The sequence below is a fragment of the Candoia aspera genome, chromosome 8 (assembly GCF_035149785.1).
Source record: "Candoia aspera isolate rCanAsp1 chromosome 8, rCanAsp1.hap2, whole genome shotgun sequence".
NCBI lineage: Eukaryota > Metazoa > Chordata > Lepidosauria > Squamata > Boidae > Candoia > Candoia aspera.
The window spans coordinates 6,155,022-6,180,283 of NC_086160.1; the positions used below are offsets into that span (position 1 = coordinate 6,155,022).

Here is a 25,262-nt window from a genome sequence, read left to right on the forward strand (position 1 = left end):
TAATTATATTCTTCATACTTGTATTGGCAGGCAACTGTAAGGGGACAAAAAGGGTGCCTGAAGTCTTGCTAATGCATAAGGAACCCATTCATCCCTTGAAACTCCTTCCCTAAACACTCATTGGCCCCACCCACCTCGGGGCTGTGGCCTCGACATGGCACATGGCGCCTGTTTTAACCCCATGAAAGAAAAAAATGTTAGAGGAGGACCCACCTTATAATGGTTTCTTGAGCTGAAATCCAATGAAGCAATGGACAGGAATGACTTGAACAGACAAGATATGAGAGAGATGAAGGGCTGCACAAATGAGTCCTTTTTAGCAGCTTGCACTATGTCAGCCCAGAAACTTACAAATGGATTCTACAATTCTGAAAGCTCCCACAGTGTTATGGGTGCTCCTAAGGCCATAATAGTGCATAGCTAAATAATAAGAAAAAGGGAGGAAAGAGCCACTGTTTTGTAAGGAAAAAAAAAAAGACTTTTTTTTAAAAACAAAAATAATATACATTTAACAACCTTACAATTGGTGTGCATTTTAGGTATAAAATTTCCACTGGCCTTTTTATTATTTTAGTCACCTCATAATTTATAATAAATAGATAATCACAACTGATAAATATGCATCTTTAAGTAAACAAAGGAATGAAAATTAGTGTTTATACAGGATGTATACATTTAAAATCATAGGTAATCATTGAACTCTGCCAATGAAAAGATTACTGGCTTCAAGAAGAGTGTTCAGAAGCACAGAATTATTTTAAAACCAGAACTGTGCTCTGTACCACAACATTTGATTTATCAAATTAAAGTTACAACAATGAAAAGAAAGCATATTTTTATAAAGATTTCTGACTTCTAGTTTCAAAACTATCAATACATAAAATAAAAACAGATCTTAATTATTACCATTTAAGAAGCAGTAAATAAAATTATGAGATCTCCTAGAAAAAAATTAATGAGAAAAGTCTCCCCCTCCCCCCGCTTTAATAAATTTTGTGTATATAAAACCACTAAAGAGATGCAAAAAGGGAAGGAAGGAAGGAAGGAAGGAAGGAAGGAAGGAAGGAAGGAAGGGAGGGAGGGAGGGAGGGAGGGAGGGAGGGAGGGAGGAAGGAAGGAAGGAATCTGGAAAAAAAAGAGAGATGAATAACGCCTAGATGGTTAAGACAGAACTTGAGAAAAGTCAGGATCCAGGCAAAGTTAAGAGAAGTCCAATTCCTAGACATATTTACACCAAAGGCTGCATTAAATGAGAGTGTAAACAGGATTGCAGTGTTAAGCTCACCCTAGCTAAATTACAAAGTTTGTGCTAAACCCTCCCACTGATATCTGTTGGATTGAATACCAAATAGTCCCAGAAGTTAAACCAACAATAACACTTGCTTGTTAGTTCCTAGCTCAGTTCTCAAGGCCCTCCTGCTAATAGTGATTATCAAAAGTAATAACTTTGGGTCTCCACTGTATATGAACATGGGCTCTTGACTCCTCATTGATAAAAAATCAAGATGGGTGGGTCATCTGTCTCTGCATGCATAGGTATCATAAAAGCCCCTAGCCTGTAGCCCATGTTAGTGGAAGCCGCTTTCCTGACCATTAGTGAAACTTGTAAATCACTAGAAGTTTGAGCTTCACCATCCAGTAATTTCACTAACTCAGGTCAGGATATTAGTAGTTCCGGAAGTTGTAGAATGCTCTCTTTTTAGCAAACTGTGTTTCCAATTCAAAGCACATTTAAAACAGACATAAACATCCCATGTGTTTTCAGCAAGCAAGACCAGAAATATTAGTGTATATTCTGTTTAGGACATTAGTTAAGAGGTTGCAAGACTCCAATTTCGCATATAATATGAATATATGAAAAAATAAGTGTGTATATTAGGTATAGGTTACTTTCTGAGAAAAGACTGTTCTGGAGAACTTCTCCTCTCCTTCAGAATGTCCCATTGCTCTTTTGGACCACTCCAATCTGGCCATTTTGAGGTGGTCCAGTTTCCTAGAAGTTAATCCTCAAATCCAGCCCATCCTAGTTTGGAAGACAGCTTCTGCCAAATTGCTGGACCAGCCCTGCAGTGGCTAAATGTTGTGGTCCAGAAGAAGAACAGAAGACTCTGTGCAACTCTAATATACATCTGTATTCTGGAGACCACCCAACCTGCCTTAACATTAGCAGTGCAAGTAATTATCAAAGGTGATAGTGACTTTTAAACTGTGAGATATCACTGCCTGAGAAGAGTGATAAAAGATAAGAGCTACGGTGCCAATTGTGTAATGAGGGAGGTTTGAATATTCTTAACTTTGGCTGAATTCTGATAATTAAAGAAGCTTTCTAAAGAAAGGAAGAATGATATGGTAAAGCATCAGTATTTTCCCATTCAAAGCACACACACACCCATTCACTCCCACGCTTTACTTTTTTTTTTTACAATCAAATATATATAAGCATAAGTTCAGCTTTCTAAATACGTTAGTGTACAATATGGTTTTGCCTTGTATAATTACATTTGGATATTTTTGATTAAGAAAAAATTCAGCAGTTTTTTTTAAAAGAACGCTGCATTTACAGTGCATAGCTGTAACAAAAAAGAGAGAGAGCATTGTTTTCTCATATGCTATGTACAGAAAATAAAAATGCTCCATTTAACAAGTGTAAATACTCGACTACATTCTCAGATGTAGTAAATCATCTAGCTGTACATTCAATTCCCGTTCCTCCACGAACGTTACCCTCGACTTTTTCATAGAGCAACACCATGTTGGTTCATCAAAGGAGAAAGAAAAGAAACAAAGAAAACCATCCGACAGACTGATAGTTAATAAGGAGGGTCTTGAAATTTCCCTATGTTAGATCACTCTGTTTTGGACAACAAATGGAAGTCACAATTAAAACAGCAAACATTTAAAATCCTCTAGGTGTTTTTCAGCCTTCCACTTTTTCTCCCCGCCTTCATGACAAAAACACAAGAAGGGACAGTGGGTTTTGCGGGATCTGCAGTTCTCTTTGAGATTGTCATCCTATTAAAACAACACGGTGTGAGAAGCTTGCCTTTAAGGGGGAAAAAAATAAAAAAAAAGCACCAAAACACAGTGTATCTTAGATGCCAGCAGCTAAAGTTTCAATTTGCTTCATTTGGAAAATGCCGTATGTACATATTTTTAAGTTTGTTTTGACTTTATCTCTATGGAACTGCTGCCACTTAGCACTAAGAAGACCGAAACCCACATCCTCATTCACCCTGTAGAAGCAGCACTGAAACTTGGGGATACACTAATGATGTCATCAGTCCCAGCTGCCTCTTCATTCCTCTAGCTTGTGTCCATGTAAACCATGTTTTTGTAAGGGAGAGGGCCGAGGAGTAGACATGTGTAAGCATGACTTCTTCACTGTCTATTATTGAACGACATGATGCTTGTGGGGTCTTCGGCATCCTTCCATTCTTCTTGGCCACGATGCATGTTACCTCCGGAAGCTCCGCTGTGCCTCTTTCAGTAAACTATCGAAATCCATGGAGTCATACTTGCTCTTAGTAGAAGCAGGATCAAAATCGTCTGAATGTGAATCTAGAAGAAAATAAATTCTTGAAGAACATTTGCGTCCCCTCCTCTTCCTTGACATGACAGTATAGCTCAGTGTTTTTCAAACTTGGCAACTTTTAAGATGAGTGGACCTCAACTCCCAGAATTCTGGGCGTTGAGGTCCACTCATCTTAAAGTTGCCAGGTTTGGAAAACACCGGTATAGCTTGATGGGTTTTCAGTATATTTTTTACTGAACTTTATAAAAACACAAATAATGACAGTTAAAAACCAAATGTATTAATTTCATGCAAAATTAATCTGATATGAAACCATGTAATTAAGGGTACTGTAAATAATAAAGAAGAAAAAGTCCAAAGAGGAAGAAAAACCTTCAAGTAACAACATAAAAAAAGAAAATACACAGAGGAATACCATATTTCTCTGCTTTTCTGTGACTATAAAAATAATACCATCATAATTATGCAAACCGCTATAGAAGTTTTAAACAAGAAATAAACCTTTAAAGTTAATAATATTGTCCAGTCTTGCTCATTGCTGATAAAGAGCCAATTCAAAGTGTCACGGCATGATCCCTAACTTACTCTGAGACTCATGAACCCTAAATTCATGCATGGATTCATGCTGGGCTGTGCCCAACTTTTTTATATCTGAGGAAAGAAGCTAACTACCAATGCAGACTTATCCTGTTCTTCATCTGGAAGGCTCAACCAATGTTACTTGTATCGATGTAAGCTCCCTTTTGTTCTGTTGGTCCTTTTTCTGATGTAAGTTCCCACGTTTAGCCATGCAATTACACGGACACCTAATGGCATGGACTGACATTCTAGCATCACTAGGCAGAATTAGTGTAGACCCTATATTCACAAATTTCAGGGGCAGCATTCACCCTGGAATATTTTTTTATTATTATTATTATTATTTTACTGCTGTATTGAAAAGTTATCTTTTTGCAGGCCACTTCTTATAGGTCGAAGTTATTTCTATAGAAGCTCTTTTGTGAGTTCATGATGAAACAGGGTAACATTCTAATGTCTTCCAAGACTGTCCGACTAACTACACTGCTTCTCCAAAAACATTATATAAAATAAAATATATTTTAATTATTTCACAAATTAATTGTCTTTAGTGATCAGCTGTTTGGGGTTGAGTAAGAGTATGATGCAATGCATTCCTCCACAGGCTAGGCCCCTCTTCTGTCTTTGTTTATTCCCCACAAGTTGCAAGTCAGAATTCTGACGATGACCCCTGACGTCAATAGACATTTTCCCATAAAGTAATGGCCTGATCATTTCCAATATAAAAGCAAAGAAAACACAGTAAAGTTCTGCCATGGAAGAGGCTTGAAGAACCATGAAGAGCCCACTCTTAGTAATGATTAATGTTCAAGAAGCTGTCTGTCAGGCAACTTATTTTATTTCCTAGATGTTTTGAGACACTACAAACATTCCCGACTTCATCAGTGTGGAAGATAAGTCAAATCAAGTCAAGACTTCAATCCATCTTTACTGGTTTTATCAGCCAATGTTGGAACAAATGATTTGCTAAGGTTTAGTTTTTTCACTAGGTTTCTATCCCTATAGCAGACAGCTGCTGTTCCACAGCTTTACACTGTCTATTTTAGCCAGTGAAGTGAATGATTGCATATTCACTTTAAACAATGCATATTGTTGTTGTTAATTAGACTCTGAGAAGGCATCAGTTGCTTAGGGAAAAATACAGCCTTATATTCCCTTCCCACACCATGCAAAACAGAGGTACTTCACCCACCAAGAGGTATGGCATTATGCAGAAATCTTAATTTTAACCCCTCACCCCCCAAAAAACCAAATAAAATCATTAGGGAGGCTATTAATGGCATCTTTCTTCAGTTTGACTTTGGAAAGAGCAACATTGGTTTAACTCTAATATAAAAATGGACATTTAATAAGATCCTTTGGAATGATGAATGGCTCAGGATAAGTACATATCCAAAAACTTTATTAGGCAAATCTGCTGTACCCTGCCACAGAAAAGGGGCTATTGAATCAGAACCCACAGGAGACGGGGAGCATAGGTCTCGGTGTCTGTTCACAATTCATCATGCAGGCTTTGGCACCTGCGGAACCTAAAACCTGAACTTTTTTCCCTGTCCTAATGCCCTGCCCTGGCTTGAAAATGAGGCTGAACCCTTCCCACTGGCACATTACTTCATTCACATTCTGATCCCTTCCAAAGGAGCTAACTTCCATTGCATCAGAAAAGTTAATCTAGTTTAGAAAGTCCACCTGAAACAATCAGATAAGCCACGGCCCACTTTGCAGCAGAACCAATCTTTCTGACAACGTTTTTTTTCATCTTACTTGACTTTGTTCCCCACTGGTGCAAAAGAGGTGCATTTATATCCTAATTTTGCACCTTTAACAATTTCCCATTTGAAAAAGGTCTGTGTGTGGCGGGGGTGGGGCGGAGGAATGGGTGTTTTTTTTAAAGTCCTTATCAGCCCTTAGCTGGGGAAAAATAACCCTATTCCTGAACTGTAGGTACTTTTTAAATAAGTTTTCTTAGGGGGGTTAGGAAGAGAGCTGGCTCAAAATTAGAAAACCCTTTGGTACACCAAAATTGACTCTTTTATGTAGCTAACAGTAAACATCATACCAAGATCTGCATAGTTAGCCTTGCAACGTTGCCTCTGTCCACAAAAATGTAGCTGAAAGGCAGGTTCATTGGATCTTCGTAGAGTATATCCATTTTCTAGTGCAGCAAATGCATCACAAGTATAGCGGTAAGTGATGAATCCATAGCTATCTCTGAAAATAACAACAACAACAACAACAATAACAACTTCAGTCCCAGTGCCGCCGCTGCTGCCTAGGAGTGCAGGGCAGCCAAAAGGGCAGAGATGCAGGGATGATAGGTTGGTGAGGGGAGCTGAAGTGTCCCTCTGGTCGTAAGTACAGACAGGCTGCCAAGCACCCAAATTTTAATCATGTGACCGTGAGATACTGCAATGGCCATAGCTTCAGGGACCGGGTGTAAGTACCATTCGTGCAGCGCTGCCGTAACTTTGAACAGTTGCTGTTTGAATGGTTGTTAAGCAAGGACTACTTGTAATAAGGTGTTAAGGCATACCCCAGTTATGCTGTAGCTTTTTAAAAAGCAAGAATTCCATAGGGGAGCATAGACGCCAACTTCCAAAATACATCCATTTATCCTCACAGTAGTTCTGACGTATTTATGGAACAGACAATCTCAACTGCAGCTAAATTAATAAATATAAGTCAAGGTGAGAAGAAGTTTCAAAACTATAGTTTGAATATTATTGTATTTTTACGGCCAATTTTCAGAGCTATGCTCTTGCGTATTTTTCTTTTTCCTCCTCTGGATGGGGGAAGCCAAGGGTGCAAGAACGGCTTATTTTACCCATCATCCTGTAGATTCACTGTGCATTCCTCAATTTCACCGAAAACTCCAAACCGGTCCCTCAGTTCTGTCCGGGTAGTGCCAGGCCCAATTCTACCAACATAAATGACACGACGTTCTTCCTGTTCGTGAGAAGAAATGGCACAGAATTTCTACATAAATGAGGCCAAAATAGCAGGTATTTCCATGGGTGCATAAAACTGAGATGATTTATAACCTCAACATTTCAGCAGGGTCAATTCAGAGCATTCAATATGAGCAGTAGATCCACCTTAATCTAAAACAGAGCAATGCAGTCCTCCGACAACAACAAAAGATACTTAGGAATCTTCCATGTATCTTGCCCATAATAAAACACTGATCAAATTGGAAAAATGTACCAGTCTCATACGTCTAGGTAGATAAAAAACCAAATTGCGCAGAATTGCCAGCAAATCCAGTGGAAGCCAAGGTTAAATTGATATTCCACCTTTCATGAAGGAGATGAGGTTGGACAAGAACCTGGATCTTCCCACTCCTAACCCAACTTCTCTGCCAGAATCCCACCCTGGCTCTTGGGCTGAGACTGGGTCTGAGCCTGAGGCTGAGTCCAAAGTCCCCCAGAAGCTTTTGTGGTTGAGGGGGCAGTAAAACCTGGGTCACCTTTAACAGCTACATCACACAGGCTCATGTAAACAGACCCACACACCCACACACTTACACATACGGAGCACACTTAATTTAATTGATTTAAAAATCAGAGAGTTGGGGCTTTTATCTTCACTCTAAAAGATGGACAAGTAGGCTCACTTTACTTTTGACTTGTTTGTTTGCTAAATGACTAAAATATGGCCAGTAAGTCATTGGAATTTGGAGTATTTGTACAGAATCTCCATTTCAAAATTTCCGTTTTATCCTGGCTGATAAGGAATGGCAGGTCTTGTGCATTTAGGACAATAGAGAAACAGGTAGAAAATAGCCTCCACTAGAAGAAACTAGAGAAGTATTCTTACTTTACAAAATAGGGACTCGACTAGTGGAATTTGCAAGTCAGATTTGCAGCAATGCCCGGTTTACCTCCAGCCTTCATTAGGAAAACATCATTTTGGAAGTGCCAGGAAACCTTCTGGCAAACAACTTAGATATTTAGCTGTCCATTGAAATCCATCAAGATTAGAACTCACATCTGAACTATGCATATAAATTTGGGGAAGGAGAAGTCACACTCATTACTCATGGTGGGAAAATGGAGATCCTCTTAGCAATCTATATACATTTTATTATCCTTTGTTCTGAGGACATGGGGCTCCCTAATATGAAGAATAAAGAATTTAAAACATCTGAAAGATGTTAAAAGTCATGATTTCAACCTCAACCTCAACTCCTCTCCTGTTTTTAGTTTTGTTCACTACATCACCTGATAAAATTACTTGGATAATTTTAAGATCTGCACTTTGTATTGTTGGTGAGTTGGCTTAATGTCTTGGCCTTACACTGGGGATGCATTTTTAAAGACATTCATTCTCTATTCTGTGAGACCCTTCAATATAAGAAATGATTCTGCTATATGCAAACCTTTGGTTTAATACCCAGATAAACAGTGCAGATACTTTTTGTCCAATAAGACAGTAAATTAGAGCAGATTCATGTTCCTCTAAAACTGCACTGAACTTAAGTTGAATACATTTGAATTAAGTATAACTTGGTCTTTTTATTACAGTCCAACTATTGTTCAACAGTTCATCATTAGAAAAGATTTACATCTTTCCTTGAGCTTTGGCAAGTCAGACTGCGGAGAGCACAGTCCAGCTCACAACTTTGTCGCACCATAGACATTCTGAGCCTGTAAATCACTATTGTTTCTCCATTCCCCCAAACCAGAGAATTTACTCTGCTAAAGACTGATGTGTTTTCTTTATTCCCAGGGATAAAAAGATGCTTCACAGCTTAGATCTTACAGCCCCTAATCTTCTCAGTCTTCCCATGTTCTCAAGTAATTTTTTTTAGAAAAGCAGCAATGCCCTTGAGGGTTTCTGAGTATTGATGTGGTAGCTGTCAATGCCTAAATCCTAACAGATGGTCAGGTGATCAAACATGCTTATTTGCTTCCCCAGATTCTTTGGCATAGGGCCATCCATCCATCTGATTTAGCTATTTATCTGATCCACTCTGGATTGGGGCACCTGCTTAGCTTTTAATTGACATGTTTATTGGGAAGTGATAATCTCATTCTGAATATTAGCCACTTTAAGATACTTGGCAGGTGAAAGAAGTGGAAGATGGAACTTTAAAAAAAAAAAATCAAACTGGAATTTAACCTCTGAAGAATTACAAGCATTCCTCAGCTACTCAACTTGAATTATTTCATCCAACCCACAATCAAGAGTAACAAATTTAAAGAGAGATCAGTTCTGTTGTGAATCAGTGAAATGCTACTGAAAGAAGGGTTAACACAACTAGTAAAAATCATTAGATGGTGGCCAAGGGGAAGCTCAGGGAGCAAAGGGGTTTTAGTACCAGGTTTAGAGGCTGAATCAGTGTCAGGGTAATTCTGCAGCCACTGCATTTTTTCTCGTTCTTCTCTCTAGGACTCAAAGTACTCAAAGGCTCTCCCAGGAACGTCAAGGACATGGCCTGAGTAGATAAATTGCTTTTATTGCAGATTGTAAGTAGCTGTAATGATGAAGCTCAGCATCTACAGTCTATGGCTCTAGCTATGTATCCGCGCATATATCCCCTGAGCTGTTTTCCTGCTTTTTTATCATAATGGACGTCTTGCATTGCATTTGCCAGGCTGGGCTGATTATGGCCCCTAACTGTGTTTTCATAACACTCGGGTTTCGTCCCAGATTCTTTGTTTCTCACTTTGCTAGCTCCAGCTCCTTTGTCCCAAAAGATCACTTAAACATACAAACAAACATCCTACAACTCTTAGTTATGAACTGCCCCCGGTTTTAGAGCCTAAGATGATGGTCATTCTGAGATCCTTCTGTAAGAGATGCCTGTAGCTCTGGAAATACTGTTTAGACACAGCCAAGCTAATGAGGCAGATACAAGCAGAGTGTTTCAGTCTTCTTGCCTTTGTTTTCTGTCCCCTGCTTTCAAATGGCCCTACCTTGAAATGGGGGAGGATTCGGCTCATAAATCTGGAAACAGTAAAGATTGGCTCCTGTACGGTAAAATATTTTTTTCCCCCAGAATGTTTTACCAAAACAAAAAACTTAACTGTGCTGAACCACTTGGTAAGAAACAATTTGGTTGACACTAGCTATTGAACCTAAATGACTGACCAGATGGAGCATAACAGCAGACTTTCTAATACACTTCATTTCCAATAAAATATCTAGATTGGAAGGGGGAAAAACCCATAAAGTTTCACGCACCACCGTTGACAACGTAATAGAGCTATGTGATGGCAATAAGCTTATTCCCATATGCTTCCATGAAATTTGTCATGAGTGTAATTATTTTTGGCTTTTATTTCTCCACCTTCTCGCTCTTATTTAGAGAGGAAAAGACAACTCTGCTTTTTAAAAAGCTGGGTAAAGTACAATTAAGGGAATAAGTAAAAGAGCTCACATGTAGAAATTGAAATTTAACACCGAAATGTACCATATGTCCTCCAAGGACGGGAAACATTGAACTAGCTATTTCTTTAAATGGCAAACCATTATGCCTAGTATTTGGAAGGCATCCTACATGTTGTGATTCTGGTGTAAGCTTTTTAGCTCTTTGATCTTTCCAGTCATATTACAAGGGCTTTCTTTGCAGTCTCTCCTATCTGAGCATAAACAATTATCAGACTGGATGCAACAGGATCTCTAAGCTGTTGGGTTCTTGACGTTTTCTGAGTTTGATGCTCTTCCTGTAGATGTTTTATTACCAGACTAGGTAACATCATCTGAAAGTGTTTCTCAAGTAGTTGACACACGTCAATCATGCAGAAGGGTTCCCTCCCCCCATGTATTTATTATATTATATACATTCTTCCTCAAGGGAATGAAAGAGGTTGTCCAATGGAATGGAAGATGCATCTAACCTTGGCATTGCTTTACCAACAGGAGCTAGCCAAGTGCTTTTAGAAACTGTAGTAGAAAGCTGCAAAACATCATGGTAATGTGCTATTTGCTACTACCAGCAACTGGTATTAAGTACACTAGCTCTGAGTATGGAGTTTCAGTTTGTATTTTTATTTTTGTGCCTCTGAGTCTGTGTTGACTCCTGGCGACTGCCTGAGCAAATCCCTGCAGGTTCCTTCACAAGATTTCAGAGGTTTGCCATTGCCTGCTTCCTAGGGCTGAGAGAGAGGGACTGGCCAAAGCTCACCCAGTGTAATGGTATGTGAGAAAGAGCTTGAGAGATGGGGCAAAGAGATGCTGCCTAAGGAATGGTCAGATAAGAGGAGATTTATACTTTCAGACTTGCAAGATTCTGTTAATGTAGCTTTACAATTATGTAGAATTAGCTTATCTGGTCATGTTTCCTGTCTGGTCTACCTGGGAAGGCTGACATCCATCTTGCAAGTCTGAAAGTACAATTCTTCTACCATCAACTTTACAGCCTGAGGAACTAGGGAGGGTCCCTCCTGAGCCTCTTGCTCTGCCCACCATGCAGCTGCGGGCTATGCTCTCTCTTATCTGACCATTCCCTAGGCAGCATCTCTTTACTCTGTCTCTCAAGGACATTCCCACATACCATCACACCCAGTTGGCTTCATGCCTATAATGGGACTCATGATCTCCTGGATTCTAGCTTAATGCCTTAACCATTACACCAAACTGGCTCTCAGGTTCAATTCAGCCATTGATAAATCTGTCCTTTGTGAATAAGTGTCATCTTCTTTGAAGAGCAGGCAAACCACTGGTGACCAAGCTGTAGCACTGAACACTCTCTAGGAAAGAGGTAGCACGCACTGGACAGGGTAGGGCAATCACTTGAGTTCTAAAGGCTACCCTAAATTTACCTGGGGACCAGAAGCACCAAAGGATGGTGTGATTTGTGGGTGGAGCCACGCTGTATGGGGAGTGGGGCCAATATTTCCTTTTTTCTCCCTCCTGGGGGAAATTTTTCTGTTTGTGATGTTTTGCTGTTTTGCTGTTAAGCTAGGTTTAGGGCTCACACTGATGCTTCCTACTCAAAATATAATACTCAATAATACTCAAAATAGTGAGAATAGCTATCTGAGGTGCTACGGCTGGGGAAGGAAGGTACAGCCTGAAAAAAGGAAACTCTTTGGCCATACCTGAGCAGAAGCAGCAGAGAACAGATTCAGCAACATGCAACAGACAGGCAAGAAAATCAGTGGCAAGCTGTTCCTACATCTCCTATTAGTTGCATCTAATAACCTAGACTCCAGTCCCTAAAAATTTATGCCACAAGACTCGTGTGGGCTGATGGAGCAAAAATACCAGCAGAAGCTACTGGTCTCATTCTCACAGACTCTATTCCTCTCTTTTAATACTCCCTTTAGCAATATCCTGACAACTTGTGCTCTCTTCAGGAACATCATGCCAAGTTGATGGAGTCTACCCCTGGAACCAGAAGAAATAATCTGGAGTCTAACTGAAGCTCCTAAGAAAATGCTAATAACAGAGGAGAAGGGGAAAGATTTCAGAACGATACTGCTGTGGTCTCACTTATCTGGCAAGTTACATGTAGGGACATCATTTCTTCAGACTTAAAGTGGTAATCCTGTGTTACCTTCACATCCTGAGCTGTAATTAGCATCTGACTCAAGGTATTCCTTTGACGTTGGATTAAAGCTGAGTTGGGAGCATTTCTAACAGAGCATGCTCCAACCCCTTAAAAATTACATTGACAGCAGCACCATGTCCTTAAAATGGACATACAGTACATTTGTAGTATAGAGATACCCAGAAATGAAAGATAAACTAAAGAATTGTGGTCCACACTACAGAGAACACTCCTTCTATGGTAGGATTTTACTTTAATTGCACATCTATATGCTTTTGAATTTTAAGCTACTTTGCTGGTTAGTGATGAATACCTGGATAAAACAAAAAACACAGGATAAGATACCAGAATTGCTGAGAAATGCACGTGAAAAGATTAATGTGTGCATTTTGTTTATTCCATTCAAGGAGATTGTATAACGTACACACACAGAAACACACAGGCACACACACACAAACGTCTTTCAAAATGAAAGAGTTATCTGTGTAGAGCTTACAACTGCTTTCTGCCTCTCTCTTTCTCTTTGTTTCGCCCTTTCAGATTCCCGTTTTTCATATTCTTTGCGATATTCTTCCCTCTTCAGCCTTTCATGCTGATATTCCTCGTAGCTGTCATATCTAAGAAACATAAGTTAATTGTTAAAAACAGGGGCCTGAATTTCCCCTTGACACAAAGGAATATAGCTAGCATCATCCTTTGGGTATTTGGGGGGGGGGGCAGGGGGCGTATGCAGAAGAAAACAAACTGAGATGTACTACCTGCATCTATGACCATATGGTGACCTGGATCGTGACCTTGAATGTAAGGGAGAACTTCTATTTGCCTGGGATCTACAATAACTGGACTCATAATAGTAAGATCTGTGGGGTAAATAAATAAATAAAAACCATTCAGGTTAGCTAGAAAGGGTGAACCATTCACGTCATATGCCCTTAAAGCTTTCTGCCTAAGATTTCTTTTGCTGCTAAGATGGCTTTTCTCAGGATGATTAGTACATGCTCTTAGTCATAGGAAGTGCCTCGTTGAATGAGACTCAGCTCTATTTACTACAGATAAGGTCCAGGATAAAGTAGGGGTTGGGAGTAGTTTTCGCTGGACATATCCAGGTATCAGCCTGGAGATCAGATTTGGTTGCTTGCATCTACTCTGCTTTGATATATTTCTCTTCTTCTGATTCTTAAAAATCAAATCATCAAATCAAATCAAATCTCTAAGTAGTTGGCCATCAGCATAAATTATGATAGTGTAATCATACGTGGAGTGAATAAATACTTCATTTTGTCTTATTTTCCCTCCAAACTTATTTAAACAGAAAGCATTACCATATTCAGATAATAGAAATATGAGGATTTCCCCCCATCTGATCATCTGCCAATGAATGGGGGGAGTGGATTTAGCCTGCATTTACAATTAGAACAAGCTGTTGCAAATAAGGAAGAAATGTGAATGATCACCAACATTATCAATGACAAGGATGGATAGTTTTGAAGATTAGCCTGAAGATTAGCTGTTCATTGGAAGAAGCTGCTTCCCTGGTGACTTTAACCCTTTTAGTAGTGGTAAAACATGGCCTCTTTCTCCTCTTTTCTTCCTTTCCCCTCCTATTGCAGTTAACTTAGTTTCTTCTCTTCTTCTTTCTCCCCCATTTTCTTTATTTTTTTGCTGTTTCTGGTGGAAGGCAATTTTACATATGAGCACAGTCTCTGTGTAAGAGTGAAAATGACTGGCACAGGCAAATAGGAATCAATTAATAATGATACCTTATTTTATTCACAATTGATTTTAATTGGTGTTATGCATTCAATTAATATTTTTTTCCTGTCCCTGCTCTTTACAAGGAGTATGCAAACCTCTACAAGTGTGTCACATGCACACATATTTATTCAGAGGAGAAAAATCTTCAGCATCAATTCCAATTCAGGCTGTCAACCCTAAGTGGCAGAGCTAGGCATTACACAAAGTTTTGTATGTGCCTAACCATGTACATGTCTGTGTCTGTGTTATAATTGGGGGGAGAGAGAGAGAGGAAGAGAGAGAGAGAGAAGAATGGGTCTCTACTGTTCTTTTTGGGGAGGAAGCATCTTAAATTCAGGATCATCTTCTTTATGGTAAATTGCTGCATAATCCATTTTGTTTTACATAAACTGGAACTGGTTTCCTACCAAAGAATTACTGGTACCATTAGGCTCACCAACTTTCTGAAGGCGAGCCTCTCATTTCACGAATTAAACATGCTTCCAGGAATCCCCTTACGGTACCTTGAGGACGACCGAGTGCCTGGCGACCTTGATCGGGAATACGGAGAGGGGAAACAGTGCCTGCACTGTGGGAAGGACCTTGACTGAGAGCGTAGCCTTTGGAATCGTTGAGCAAATGAGTTGGGTGGAGACACGGAACCTCTGCATGGAGAATTCAGGGATGAGCAAGAAGGTGACAAATCAAATAAGGTGCAGCCTTGCATCCCATACCATGAGCAGCACAGCTTTCCACTTTCCTCTTCGCTGTCATCAAAAAAACCATCCATTGCTAGTCCTGAATTTATAAACACAGATAGCTTAGAGAACTGTTCATCGCTATAATGACTGTTGTCGTCCCTCAGATCACTGGTCTTATTGGTCTCTTCCTCAAAAACAGCTTGGCTGGGGTGACCAAAATGCTTGTTGAGTTCAGCCCGGATTTCCTGATCTTGAAGCTGTTTCCGGTTGTTGCACGGTAAGTCCTGCTTTCTTGCCTGTGAAGTTTCTCTCTCATCATCCTGGTTATATTGCTCAAAAGAAGAACAAATATGACACCAGTGCCCAGGCAGGCAGCCTGTTAGTTCGACTTGACCGGAATTCTGAAGTTCCAGGGAGCGGTTGATGCATATTTCTGTCTTAGAAATAACAGATTGACAGTAATCGTGGTCGCCAAACAGTCGCAAACCAGGCCGCCTTGTCTTCCTCTCCTCCAGTCCCACAGACAGCACGGTGGTCTTGCTCAGCTGTGCATAGAGCGCCGACTGCTCTGGACCCTTCCAGACTAAATTATGTCCTTGAGAGATGGAAGACTTACTGCAGCGAGGTTTTTGGGAAGGTGGCATAACAGTCTGGCATGACGCCTTGGGCTTTGGTGAAGTCCTAAAAGGGTGGTCTTGGCTGCCCTTGTGAGGAGGGGTGGTAGGTGGAGTTAGGCCTAAAAGGTAAAGGAGAAGAGAAAACGCTTAATCTATGCTTAATCTACATAGTTATCTCTTTTCTCTTCTGTCAAAGATGGAAGTATCTTCTTGAAACGTTTGTGGACACCTCTTAGATGATGCATGTATCCAAATGTTTAAGATCAAATTCAGCTAATGCCTGATTACAAACCATGCTACCTGAAGCATACAGGAGATGGAACCCAAAACATATAGAGGACCACCGATTTCCTCCTCTGGTCCTAACTAAACTGAACATGCATCTTTGTTCTGTTGATCCTTGCTTCCATGGTTCCCCACCCCATTATTTTTCTGATGCTGAATTTTTAGGTTTCTAAGATGCTCAGGAGACAGTCTTGTTATGATTATACTGAAGAAAGAACATATCCAATAAATAAACAAACAAATCAATAAATTTCCATGACATACATCTAATGGAGTTACAAAGTATCCCTTCTGTTGCTATATTTAGGAGTTTGGCGCAACTGCACTAACATGGTGCCTTTTGATCTGACTTGTTAATGTCTGAAGTCTTAGACTACAAGGAAAAAAAAAACAAATGGAAAGTTCTCTTACATGTCAGCAGCATCCCCCAAGGAACTTGGTTATATTGGCACAGCAAGAATGAAATTGTGGAGATTTCCCCGCCCCCCACCCTGTCTTGATCTTCAATATCACCAAAGAGATTTGGAAGGGACATAAAAATCCACCTCAAGGATGAAGGCACCCCAAGGATGAAGGCTTGAAGATGTGTGGACTTCAACTCCCAGAATTCCCCAGCCAGCATTCCCCATGCTGGCTGGGGAATTCTGGGAGTTGAAGTCCACACATCTTTTCAAGGTTGATAAATACTGCTATAGGCTGTAATCTATCACACCGGTCCACTGCAAGTTGGTAGATTTTCTTCAACATCCCAGTCTTTGGCTGAAACTGGCCCGAAGCCATCCAGCTGATTCCATCTCTCAGGGACGGCTAGTCCAGCACCTTAACCACTAATCCACACTGGCTCTCCATTTTGTTGTATAACTGTATTTCAATACGTCAATGTTTATTGTTTCAAAATGCTAAAGCTAATAGCACCTTTTCCTCAGTATGCCCACAGTGTTTTCAAGGAATTAGATTTATTTTCCTTTCCTTTCCAGGCAACTCAGATCTTACAAGTTTATAAATAAAATCAAGTTGAATCAGCTTGGGTAATATGGTAAACTGTAAATCTACAGTGTAAAGTGACAGCCTTTTGCACCTATTTGTTCTTTTTAAAGCCAAACAGGGTAATCCAAACAACAAAAAAAGTTGGCAAAAAATAAATCTGATATGAACTAAAGAACACTTCAATTATATGTGGCTGAAAGAGGTAGCAAGGTACAAAATGTTATACGACAGATGGACAGCAATGACTGTGGTCTACAGCAACTCTTTTGCTTTGTGGGGTTAATTAACAGTCACCCACTGTTACCATGTGTAGAATATACTTTTAGAAGCACAACGTGGTAACAAAATTGTAAGTGAACAATGATAATGAAATTGAAACGGCAAGTAAGCAGTCTAAATTGCCCCTGTACACCTTGAGCATCACAAGGGAGACACTGAAATTTACCTTCCGTTTAACAAATAGAGGCTTAAGTAAATAAAGAGGAGACAAATGTCAGATCAATAACAGTTTTCCCTCACAGCATGTTAATTTCCTATGCTAGACCTCTTTGTAGAGTGGAAAGATCACACACAGTCAGTCTGGAATCCCAAACTGAAAGAAATCAAAGCTTTCATCTCCACATTTACAGTTTTGCGCAGGAAATGTTTACAACCCTTTTGGCTTCTTTCTGATTTTATAAAAGGTGGTGTTACACACACACACACACAGAACCTTTTTTTTTTTTTACTTTAACGTATTGTTGGGAACTAAATCTCTCTAGCTACGAAATGCACTGCTTTTTGTTCATTTGTTTAAAGGAGATTCAGAAACTTTCATCAGTTGAAATGGTTATAGAATATTCTAATATCTCTCCAGAAAATGTGGGTATTATATTTCCTGCTTTGTGCTCCAAAATGACCTAAGTAATATAGAATTTAACTCTTTATTTTGTTTGGCCACACACAGGGAGAAACAGATAAGGATAAAACAGGGGTGTGGGGGGGACACACACCATTTGAGACAGTTGTACAGCATAACCACTACACCATCAGTAACCAACTTAAATTGAGCAAAACATCCATCCAAAGCAGCTATATACAGAGACAATCATTTCTAGGGCTTTTGACTTTTACTCATTTTCAAATTCCCTCCTATTCCATACCAGTCCTCAATGAAACATTTGTTAAGATCTGCATTTTTGGAGGTGCTCATCTATAATCCGTGTACATTCATGTGCATTTTTTTTCATTTTGAATCCCATCACAAATACTCTTTTAGTGCAGTTTTTGGTGTCCAAGTCCATTCTGGTTCACATATTCAGTCAAGAGGTAAAATCTGTAATTTTACATTAAAAATCAGGCTCCATCACCCCTACTCAGCACTTCTCCCTCTATCAAGCTTCATCTCACTTTCCATGAAAGATACTACTGTCAGATATTCTGTTAGAAAATGTCTATTTCCAGTAATTATGTGGTGGTATCATATTTAGCTATAGAAAATTGAGAAGAAATAACTACACGGAGCATGGAAGAAAAAAAAAAACTACTGGGAATCCCACTTTATTAGTTATCAAGAATTGATTCTACTGGGAGAAAAACATTTGATAAAACTAAGAACTGCAAGACTTGATTTTTTTTTTTGACAAACCATTCATGTGTGCATAAGAACTTTAGATGCTCACAGCCAGATCAGATGTGTGTTGCTCAAAACTACATAAAGCCAGGACAACAGAATACAAAATGATCCAGCTTGTGCATTAAAAAAATGGTAGAACTTTATTTTATGTGTCTTTCTCTTCCACACAATTTCAGATTGGAGTCTTGTTGGACCCGTAAACAGAACCTAGTTTAATCAATTTAACTCAAGCATGCTAAACTTCCAAACTGGCAAAATGAAATGTTAGCTTGGTAAAGAGAACAGAACATGGAGGGGTCATATCAGGGTGGGGCAAGTGACACCCCACACATTATAACATAGTTTGCATCATTTCTGCAATGACATTAGCACATGCTTGATGCCACTGTGGCCTAGGAAAGGAAAGAAACCCTGAATATCCAAAGATTTAACAAGTAAATGTTGTTATTTGTCTCAGCCCGAACACACTTTCTATGTTTATGTTCATATTCAATACCATACAAAAATTGTTCTGATATCATATACCATTATGGAATTGTGAATTCGTATAGAGGTGAATGGTGTAATTCAAGGAGTACAACTTATTCCCCCACGCTTAAGCCAGAGTGGACCACTTATCATTATGGACATAGCTTTCTCATACGTTTTGCATTTATCCTTTAAAGAATGGGGATGGCTAGAGTAAGCATTAACTGCCAAATACTTTGGTTTTAGATTTGAAGATTTTGGCTATGACTTACGAAAGCCTATGTCAATTGATTCAAATGGGCCTAATGGACACTTTTCCCCTTAAATATGTGGCTGCATGAGGTTGACCTGGTCCAAACTTGGAAGCTAAGTATTAGGTTAGTACTTGGAAGGTAGACCATCATCCATCCACCATCCAGACCAGGGAATCTCAAGTGTGAAAATTAGATTGAGAAGTTGGAGGGGGGAAAAAAGCATTTTGGAACAAATCAATGGGAAATAACATTTGCATTGTTGCTAAGAAAACTACATGGCTGTGGACTTCATGTCCATGAAGTCATTGGGAGTGGAGCTCAGTTCGAAGAAGACTTTACCTTTAATAGGCAGCACACTGATGATACAATTGGAGTACCGCCCCCCCTGCAAGAAAAAGAGGGATGAAGAATTTTCTAGTTTAGTTGGGTTTCAAACAGCACCTTAGGGTATGCCCAGGCAGCTTGGTTATGGTCAGTGTACTTCATTTTTCTTTGATCATCAGATTTCTACCTTGGTTCTATATGGTGTATCACAAATTGAAAATCCCAGTTTTTTCTAGTTTAACACACAGTATTGACAACGTGTCATTCAGGAGACATAAGTCCTAACACACACACAGAGAGAGAGAGAGAGAGAGAGAGAGAGAATCAGGCTGGGATAATGAGATTCAGTGCTAGTCCAAATTCCAGGACTAGAAGGATCAGCAGGGCAAGTCTTTATTTATTGGCAATTGTTGCAAATCACAATTATTCAATTGCAAACGTCTCTCCCAAAGTGATTTCTCTAACAACTTCAAAAACAAAAAAGACTCACAATTCCTTCTCATTTGAACTCAGCTGGGGAGGGTGAATAGGCTTGCAGGCAAAGCACAACTAATGAAAGACAGCGAGCTATCACTACACTTGGAGGCACCTCAAGATTTACAGAAGTGCAACAAATCTTTGTGGGATGCAGAGATGGCCAAGCATGTTGCACTTGAATAGAGTATTCTGGCAAAAGAGCATAATCTCACTCAAAGTGCTATACTTGCCAAGCAGTTCTATTTTCATTTACCCAGACAAAGGAAAACACTACAGAGAAAACCAGCTATTATCCAATCAAGGCAAAGAGAGAAAAGAGGACAGGTTGATGACGGAAGTTTACATATCAAAGTTTCAGGTGAAATAAGAAATATTCCAAAACAAGTGAAAGGCTTAGAAAGGCCTAACAGAAGGAATACGTTTCTAAAGGAGACATTGAAAGCATGTCCCAGCTTCATTGAAATGGCTGAGACTCTTCCATAAGTCATGTTTGATGATCTGTATATCAGAAGTACCAGTAAACTATTAGTATTTTGTCCACAGTTCCTGTTTTCTATTTGAAGGAACCTTTTAACACAAGGCACATCCATCCAAATGGCACGTCCCACCTGAAAGTCTTCAGACAGAGGCTTTTGTTAAATGCTCTTTGGAAATAGAATGACACAAACTGAGTTTGAGGCATGACTTGAGTTTGCAAACATAAATATTATGCTTCTGTTACAGTTCTTTAAACAAGGTCAAACATGGTTAATACTTGGGTGGAAGACCACCAGATAATACCAAAGCAATATGCAAAATTAAGAACTTGGGAAAAAAAAGTCCTGAGCGAAGACCAGCTCTATATTGCTGCTAAAAATTCTCTACCGGAACATATTTAGTTCGGAGGACTTCAGTTCAAGGTGCCCCTAAACAGAGGAAGGTGGAGAGGTAGAAGTAGGGAGATTTTACATAATACATTTAATTGCAAAGGAAGTTTTACATAAGATTTTTTTTCTTCAATTCCCTTCTTTTCTGCCCATCAGACCCTGTCCACTTTCCTGGGATCAAAACTTGAAGAAAATTATTCCCATGTTTATTCACAACGAGTACTGGTTCTGCTTTGCCTTCACTCTAATCACAGTAATCTGAGTTCCATCTCATGCCATGATCCTAAATCAATAGTGCTAAAACATTCTGGGCCCTTTCGGATTATTTCATGCTAGTTGGTTTTCCCCCAGCAAATGTGTACATTTTTGCATTGACAGTGCATATTCTGTGCTCTCTTGAACTTAGCGGAGTTTGACAGATTTATGGAAGGACAGATGGCCATTACAGGTTGAAGGCTGACAAGAGGCAGTTCAGAGCATTGTTAACACACTTACACAAACTCTCAGCAGTGCGGCACTGTGCAGAATGTAATTCAGACGATAGCTTTTTTATTGCTGCCTATTTTCCTTTGTCAAAAGCGCCTGCTGTGTGCAGGAACAAATGGCTGCTATTATCCGGAATGTAATGGGTGTCAGACAAATCACGTAACACAAACAATCAAGAGTATGTAGGTCATATTTCAACAGAGCACAACCTTAGCAATATTTATGATTACTGCATTGAAATGTGCTCTATAATAAACAAGTACCTCTACATCACTCACACTTACGTACAGCAAATGCAGAAGTGGTACATCTTCCATACTAATTTGTGCTTTGGGATCTGGGCTTTTTCTTATTTTTCTTTTCCTTGGAAAATCAAGGATTTCCCCACATGGCCAGTAGAACATGCTGAGTGGCTACTAAATTCTGCATAATGCAAAGGAGCACGTTAAGACAAACATGGACAGTTCCTGCTCCAAGCTGAACATAGAAGCACTTTGGAGAGAAGTATACAGAGGGGAAAAAAAGTTTTGAATAAGACTTCAGTGGACTTGGCAGAAGGATTTTAAGCTGCTACTGGATGGAGCCTGTTCTTCTTCATTGGTATGTTTTAGGAGTCCTTCTAGCAAACTTTGCAAATGCTGCGCCACCATGGCATTCATGTTCTTCTCATTGCATCCTCTCCCAGCCCCAACCCAGCTCATTTTATCCCAATGAAATTGACCAATTTGTGGCTTTCTAATCTGCAGTAAAGCTGCATTTGTGCTTTCCAAGACATGGGCTAAACTACCTTCCACTCTTTCCTTTGACCTACCTTGATACTCTCCTTTTGAGCCTCATAAACTCTCCTGCACTCTGGCTAAAGGCACACACCCTTACATCTATGGAGCAATGGAATACAAAACATAATCCCTGTTATCTATCTGCAAGTTACTGAAAAATCATAATTACCTGAATTCATTGCTTGCTTCACAGGGGATCCTAGGAAAGTGAAAGCTAGAGTGAGAAAGTGGAAGCCCTTCCTTCAAAGCTCAGCATAGCCACTGGCTTATGACATCCACTGGCTAAGAATAAATCAGTGCTCACTCAGCTTGAAATCCTTCTCTTCCTTATAAAGATAATAATGTTGGACTCCTGAGGTCTACGGTCTACTCCTGTTTTCCTTCAATTTGATAGAGATGGCATGCCAATGGCTGCTGTTTCAAAGGAACCCACTCACATCAAAATGCCCCCACCCCATCAGCTATCCTTTTGGGAAGGGGAAGAGGATAGATCAGGACCACATGGGAGGAAGTGTTAAATCTTCCCTCCCAGGTGGCATACTCACCGAAATCATTCCCATGCCCTGTACCTAGATTTTTAAAATTCTCCTATTTCCGCCAAATGAATGTTTCTTCAAGATGAGTGGTTGTACAGATCTCTTATATTCAGAGAGCTTCAGAAAGACAGGGAGAGCTTTAATCTTTCCCTTCTACTTGCAGTGCTCAAATTAGTTCTGGTCGTCCTACAGTTAGGCTCAATGAAAGACTTCATTCAAGCAAAGTGGTGCACAGAGGTTAAGGAGGGCAGTGGGCTGATGGACCGCAGGCTGAACAGACTGGTCCTGCTCTGCATGCAGGGCTCCCAGGTGCTGTACTTGGCAGATCCAAATAGAAAAAGATCAGGCTGCTGAGGATTAAAAACAACCACCACCACTTTGAGAGAGACCTTGGGAATCCACCATAAATAAGAGCACACATTTCTGGAACAAGATAAATGGTCTAACCAGATTATATATGGCAGTTCCCTGGGCCTCCATTTAAAAAGTTCCAAAGCTCATTTCAAATGCCAATGGAGGCCTTGGGTTTGTGACTCTCTGTCCCAGCTGCTCATAGATGCTTTTTGGAAACAGAGAGGGCAGCCACCTGGGATACAGCACTGCAATTCAAATGGGGGAAAGAGGGTAATAAAACATTCCGTTGGGTATAATTCAGCCTCTTTGAATACCTGGGATGGCTTTCCATCTCAACTAATGGGTGTTAAGTGCTTCAGACCAAGAGTATGAACTGTTATTATCAAAAAATAAATATTTCATTTCTCAAATTTAAATTCATTGTCCAAAATTCAGTCTCCCAATAGATGTAATATAAAACACACAAACACAACATGTGGACATGCCAATATTGGCCGCACTATTTGATATGGGAGTGAATTTAACCTGATGGGCAGAAGTTATTCAGAAACAAGTACCTGTGCCATTCTGGATTTGGCTTTTTGGTGTCCCACCATAAACGATTGAGATACAAGTTGCTCAAGTCTGCCTCATCAACCACCATAACTATCACAAGTCAACCCTAACATGGGACTCCACCATGTTTCAACTCCAATATAGGGCACAAGTTGTACCTGCCCTGCTTCACTAAGTGCATCCCAATTTCCATCTAGAATTTCTAGCAATACTCATCCTGATTAATCGCATCCCATGCCATGTAAGACTGATAGGAGTTCAGTGTTAATTGTCAGACATCTAATAATTTATTTAATTTGCTGATACATACCAGTGAACTCTAGAAAAAGTGAGTCTGTTGCGCATTTTGGAAAGCAGACTACAATATCAGCATTATTAAAAAAAAAAAACCCTACACACAACAGATTCTTTTACATCTTACAAGTTTAGTAATGGGATTATCAAGGGAATCATTATTTAAAGCCACTTAAGGCACTGAACATAAGATAATGGCCTGATTCAGTGAAAAAAAATCAGCAGGGTTTCTATACGACACAAAACAGCAGAAGCTAGGAATGGATAATAACATTAAATAGCCATCATATAATAAAGAACTACACGTCTGTCAAGGAGGCAGCTTAATCTTGTTGTCAGGAAAGCAGAGGATAAATATAGACCTCTGGATATATATCTAATAATTTGCTAGATAGTATTCCCTCCGGTTAAAATTTCTGCTGCCCGTCCTTGCTCATATCGCTTTATCAGAAGACAGGTTTGTGGACAACCAGCACAAATACAAGATGTAAAAGTGAGGTAAACATGATCTCTAAAATATATAAAATGTTATTACAAATGAGAATACCAAATGTACAAATTAAGCAATGTATGAATAAATGGGAAAAAAAAATTGGATATAATATTGAATATGATGTTTGGGAAAGAATGTGGACTAAGGGATTAAAATTTACATCAAATTATAATTTAAAAGATTTTTTTTATAAAATGATGTACATGTAGTATACCACCCCTGAAAAATTATCGAAAATGTTTCAAAATACGTCAAATGTCTGTTGGAAATGTAAAAAAGAAATTGGAACTTTATACCATATGTAGTGGACCTGTAAAAAAGCGAAAAAATTTTGGTCATCTATACATAATATAATTTGTAAAATGCTGGCAGTTAATATTGATAAATTACCGGAACTCTATTTATTGGGCTTTATGAACAAAGATTTGGAAAACAACTATGGAAAACTTCTATTGTATTTGATTACTTCGGCCCGAATTCTCTACGCTGCAAAGTGGAAAGAACAATTAATCCCATCTGTGGAGGAATGGATACTTAAATCCCTAAATTTGGTGCAAATGGCAAAACTGACAGACCAACTAAACGATAAAAATATGGAAGATTTTCAAAAGGACTGGACACCTTTTTTCAAATATGTGGAATGGACTCAAAAAGTTAATATGAATATATAGTATATAAATAGCAAATTACTTAATTGTTTAATCTTTTATTAGAATTAATGAAGGGAATTTAGAGAATTAAGGAAAAAAAATAACAACACGCTAGGATACTAAGCTGTACCGTCTAGAAAGTTGGAAACCCTAATCTTTCTATTTATTTATTTATTTAT

At 39.3% G+C, this 25,262-nt stretch overlaps 1 protein-coding gene across 1 annotated transcript in view; it reads right to left on the reverse strand.

Moving 5' to 3' along the window:
• Positions 1-542: 542 nt before the first annotated feature.
• The window catches only part of PPARGC1A (PPARG coactivator 1 alpha), a 118,606-nt gene continuing 93,886 nt past the window's right edge, over positions 543-25,262 (reverse strand). Inside the window, exons 9-14 of the mRNA XM_063309857.1 lie at positions 14,867-15,779; positions 13,367-13,468; positions 13,105-13,225; positions 6,936-7,057; positions 6,171-6,322; positions 543-3,558 (exon numbers count right to left, since the gene is read on the reverse strand). Coding sequence (XP_063165927.1) covers positions 3,455-3,558; positions 6,171-6,322; positions 6,936-7,057; positions 13,105-13,225; positions 13,367-13,468; positions 14,867-15,779 — 1,514 coding nt within the window. The 3' untranslated portion in view covers positions 543-3,454. The remainder of the gene's footprint in view (positions 3,559-6,170; positions 6,323-6,935; positions 7,058-13,104; positions 13,226-13,366; positions 13,469-14,866; positions 15,780-25,262) is intronic.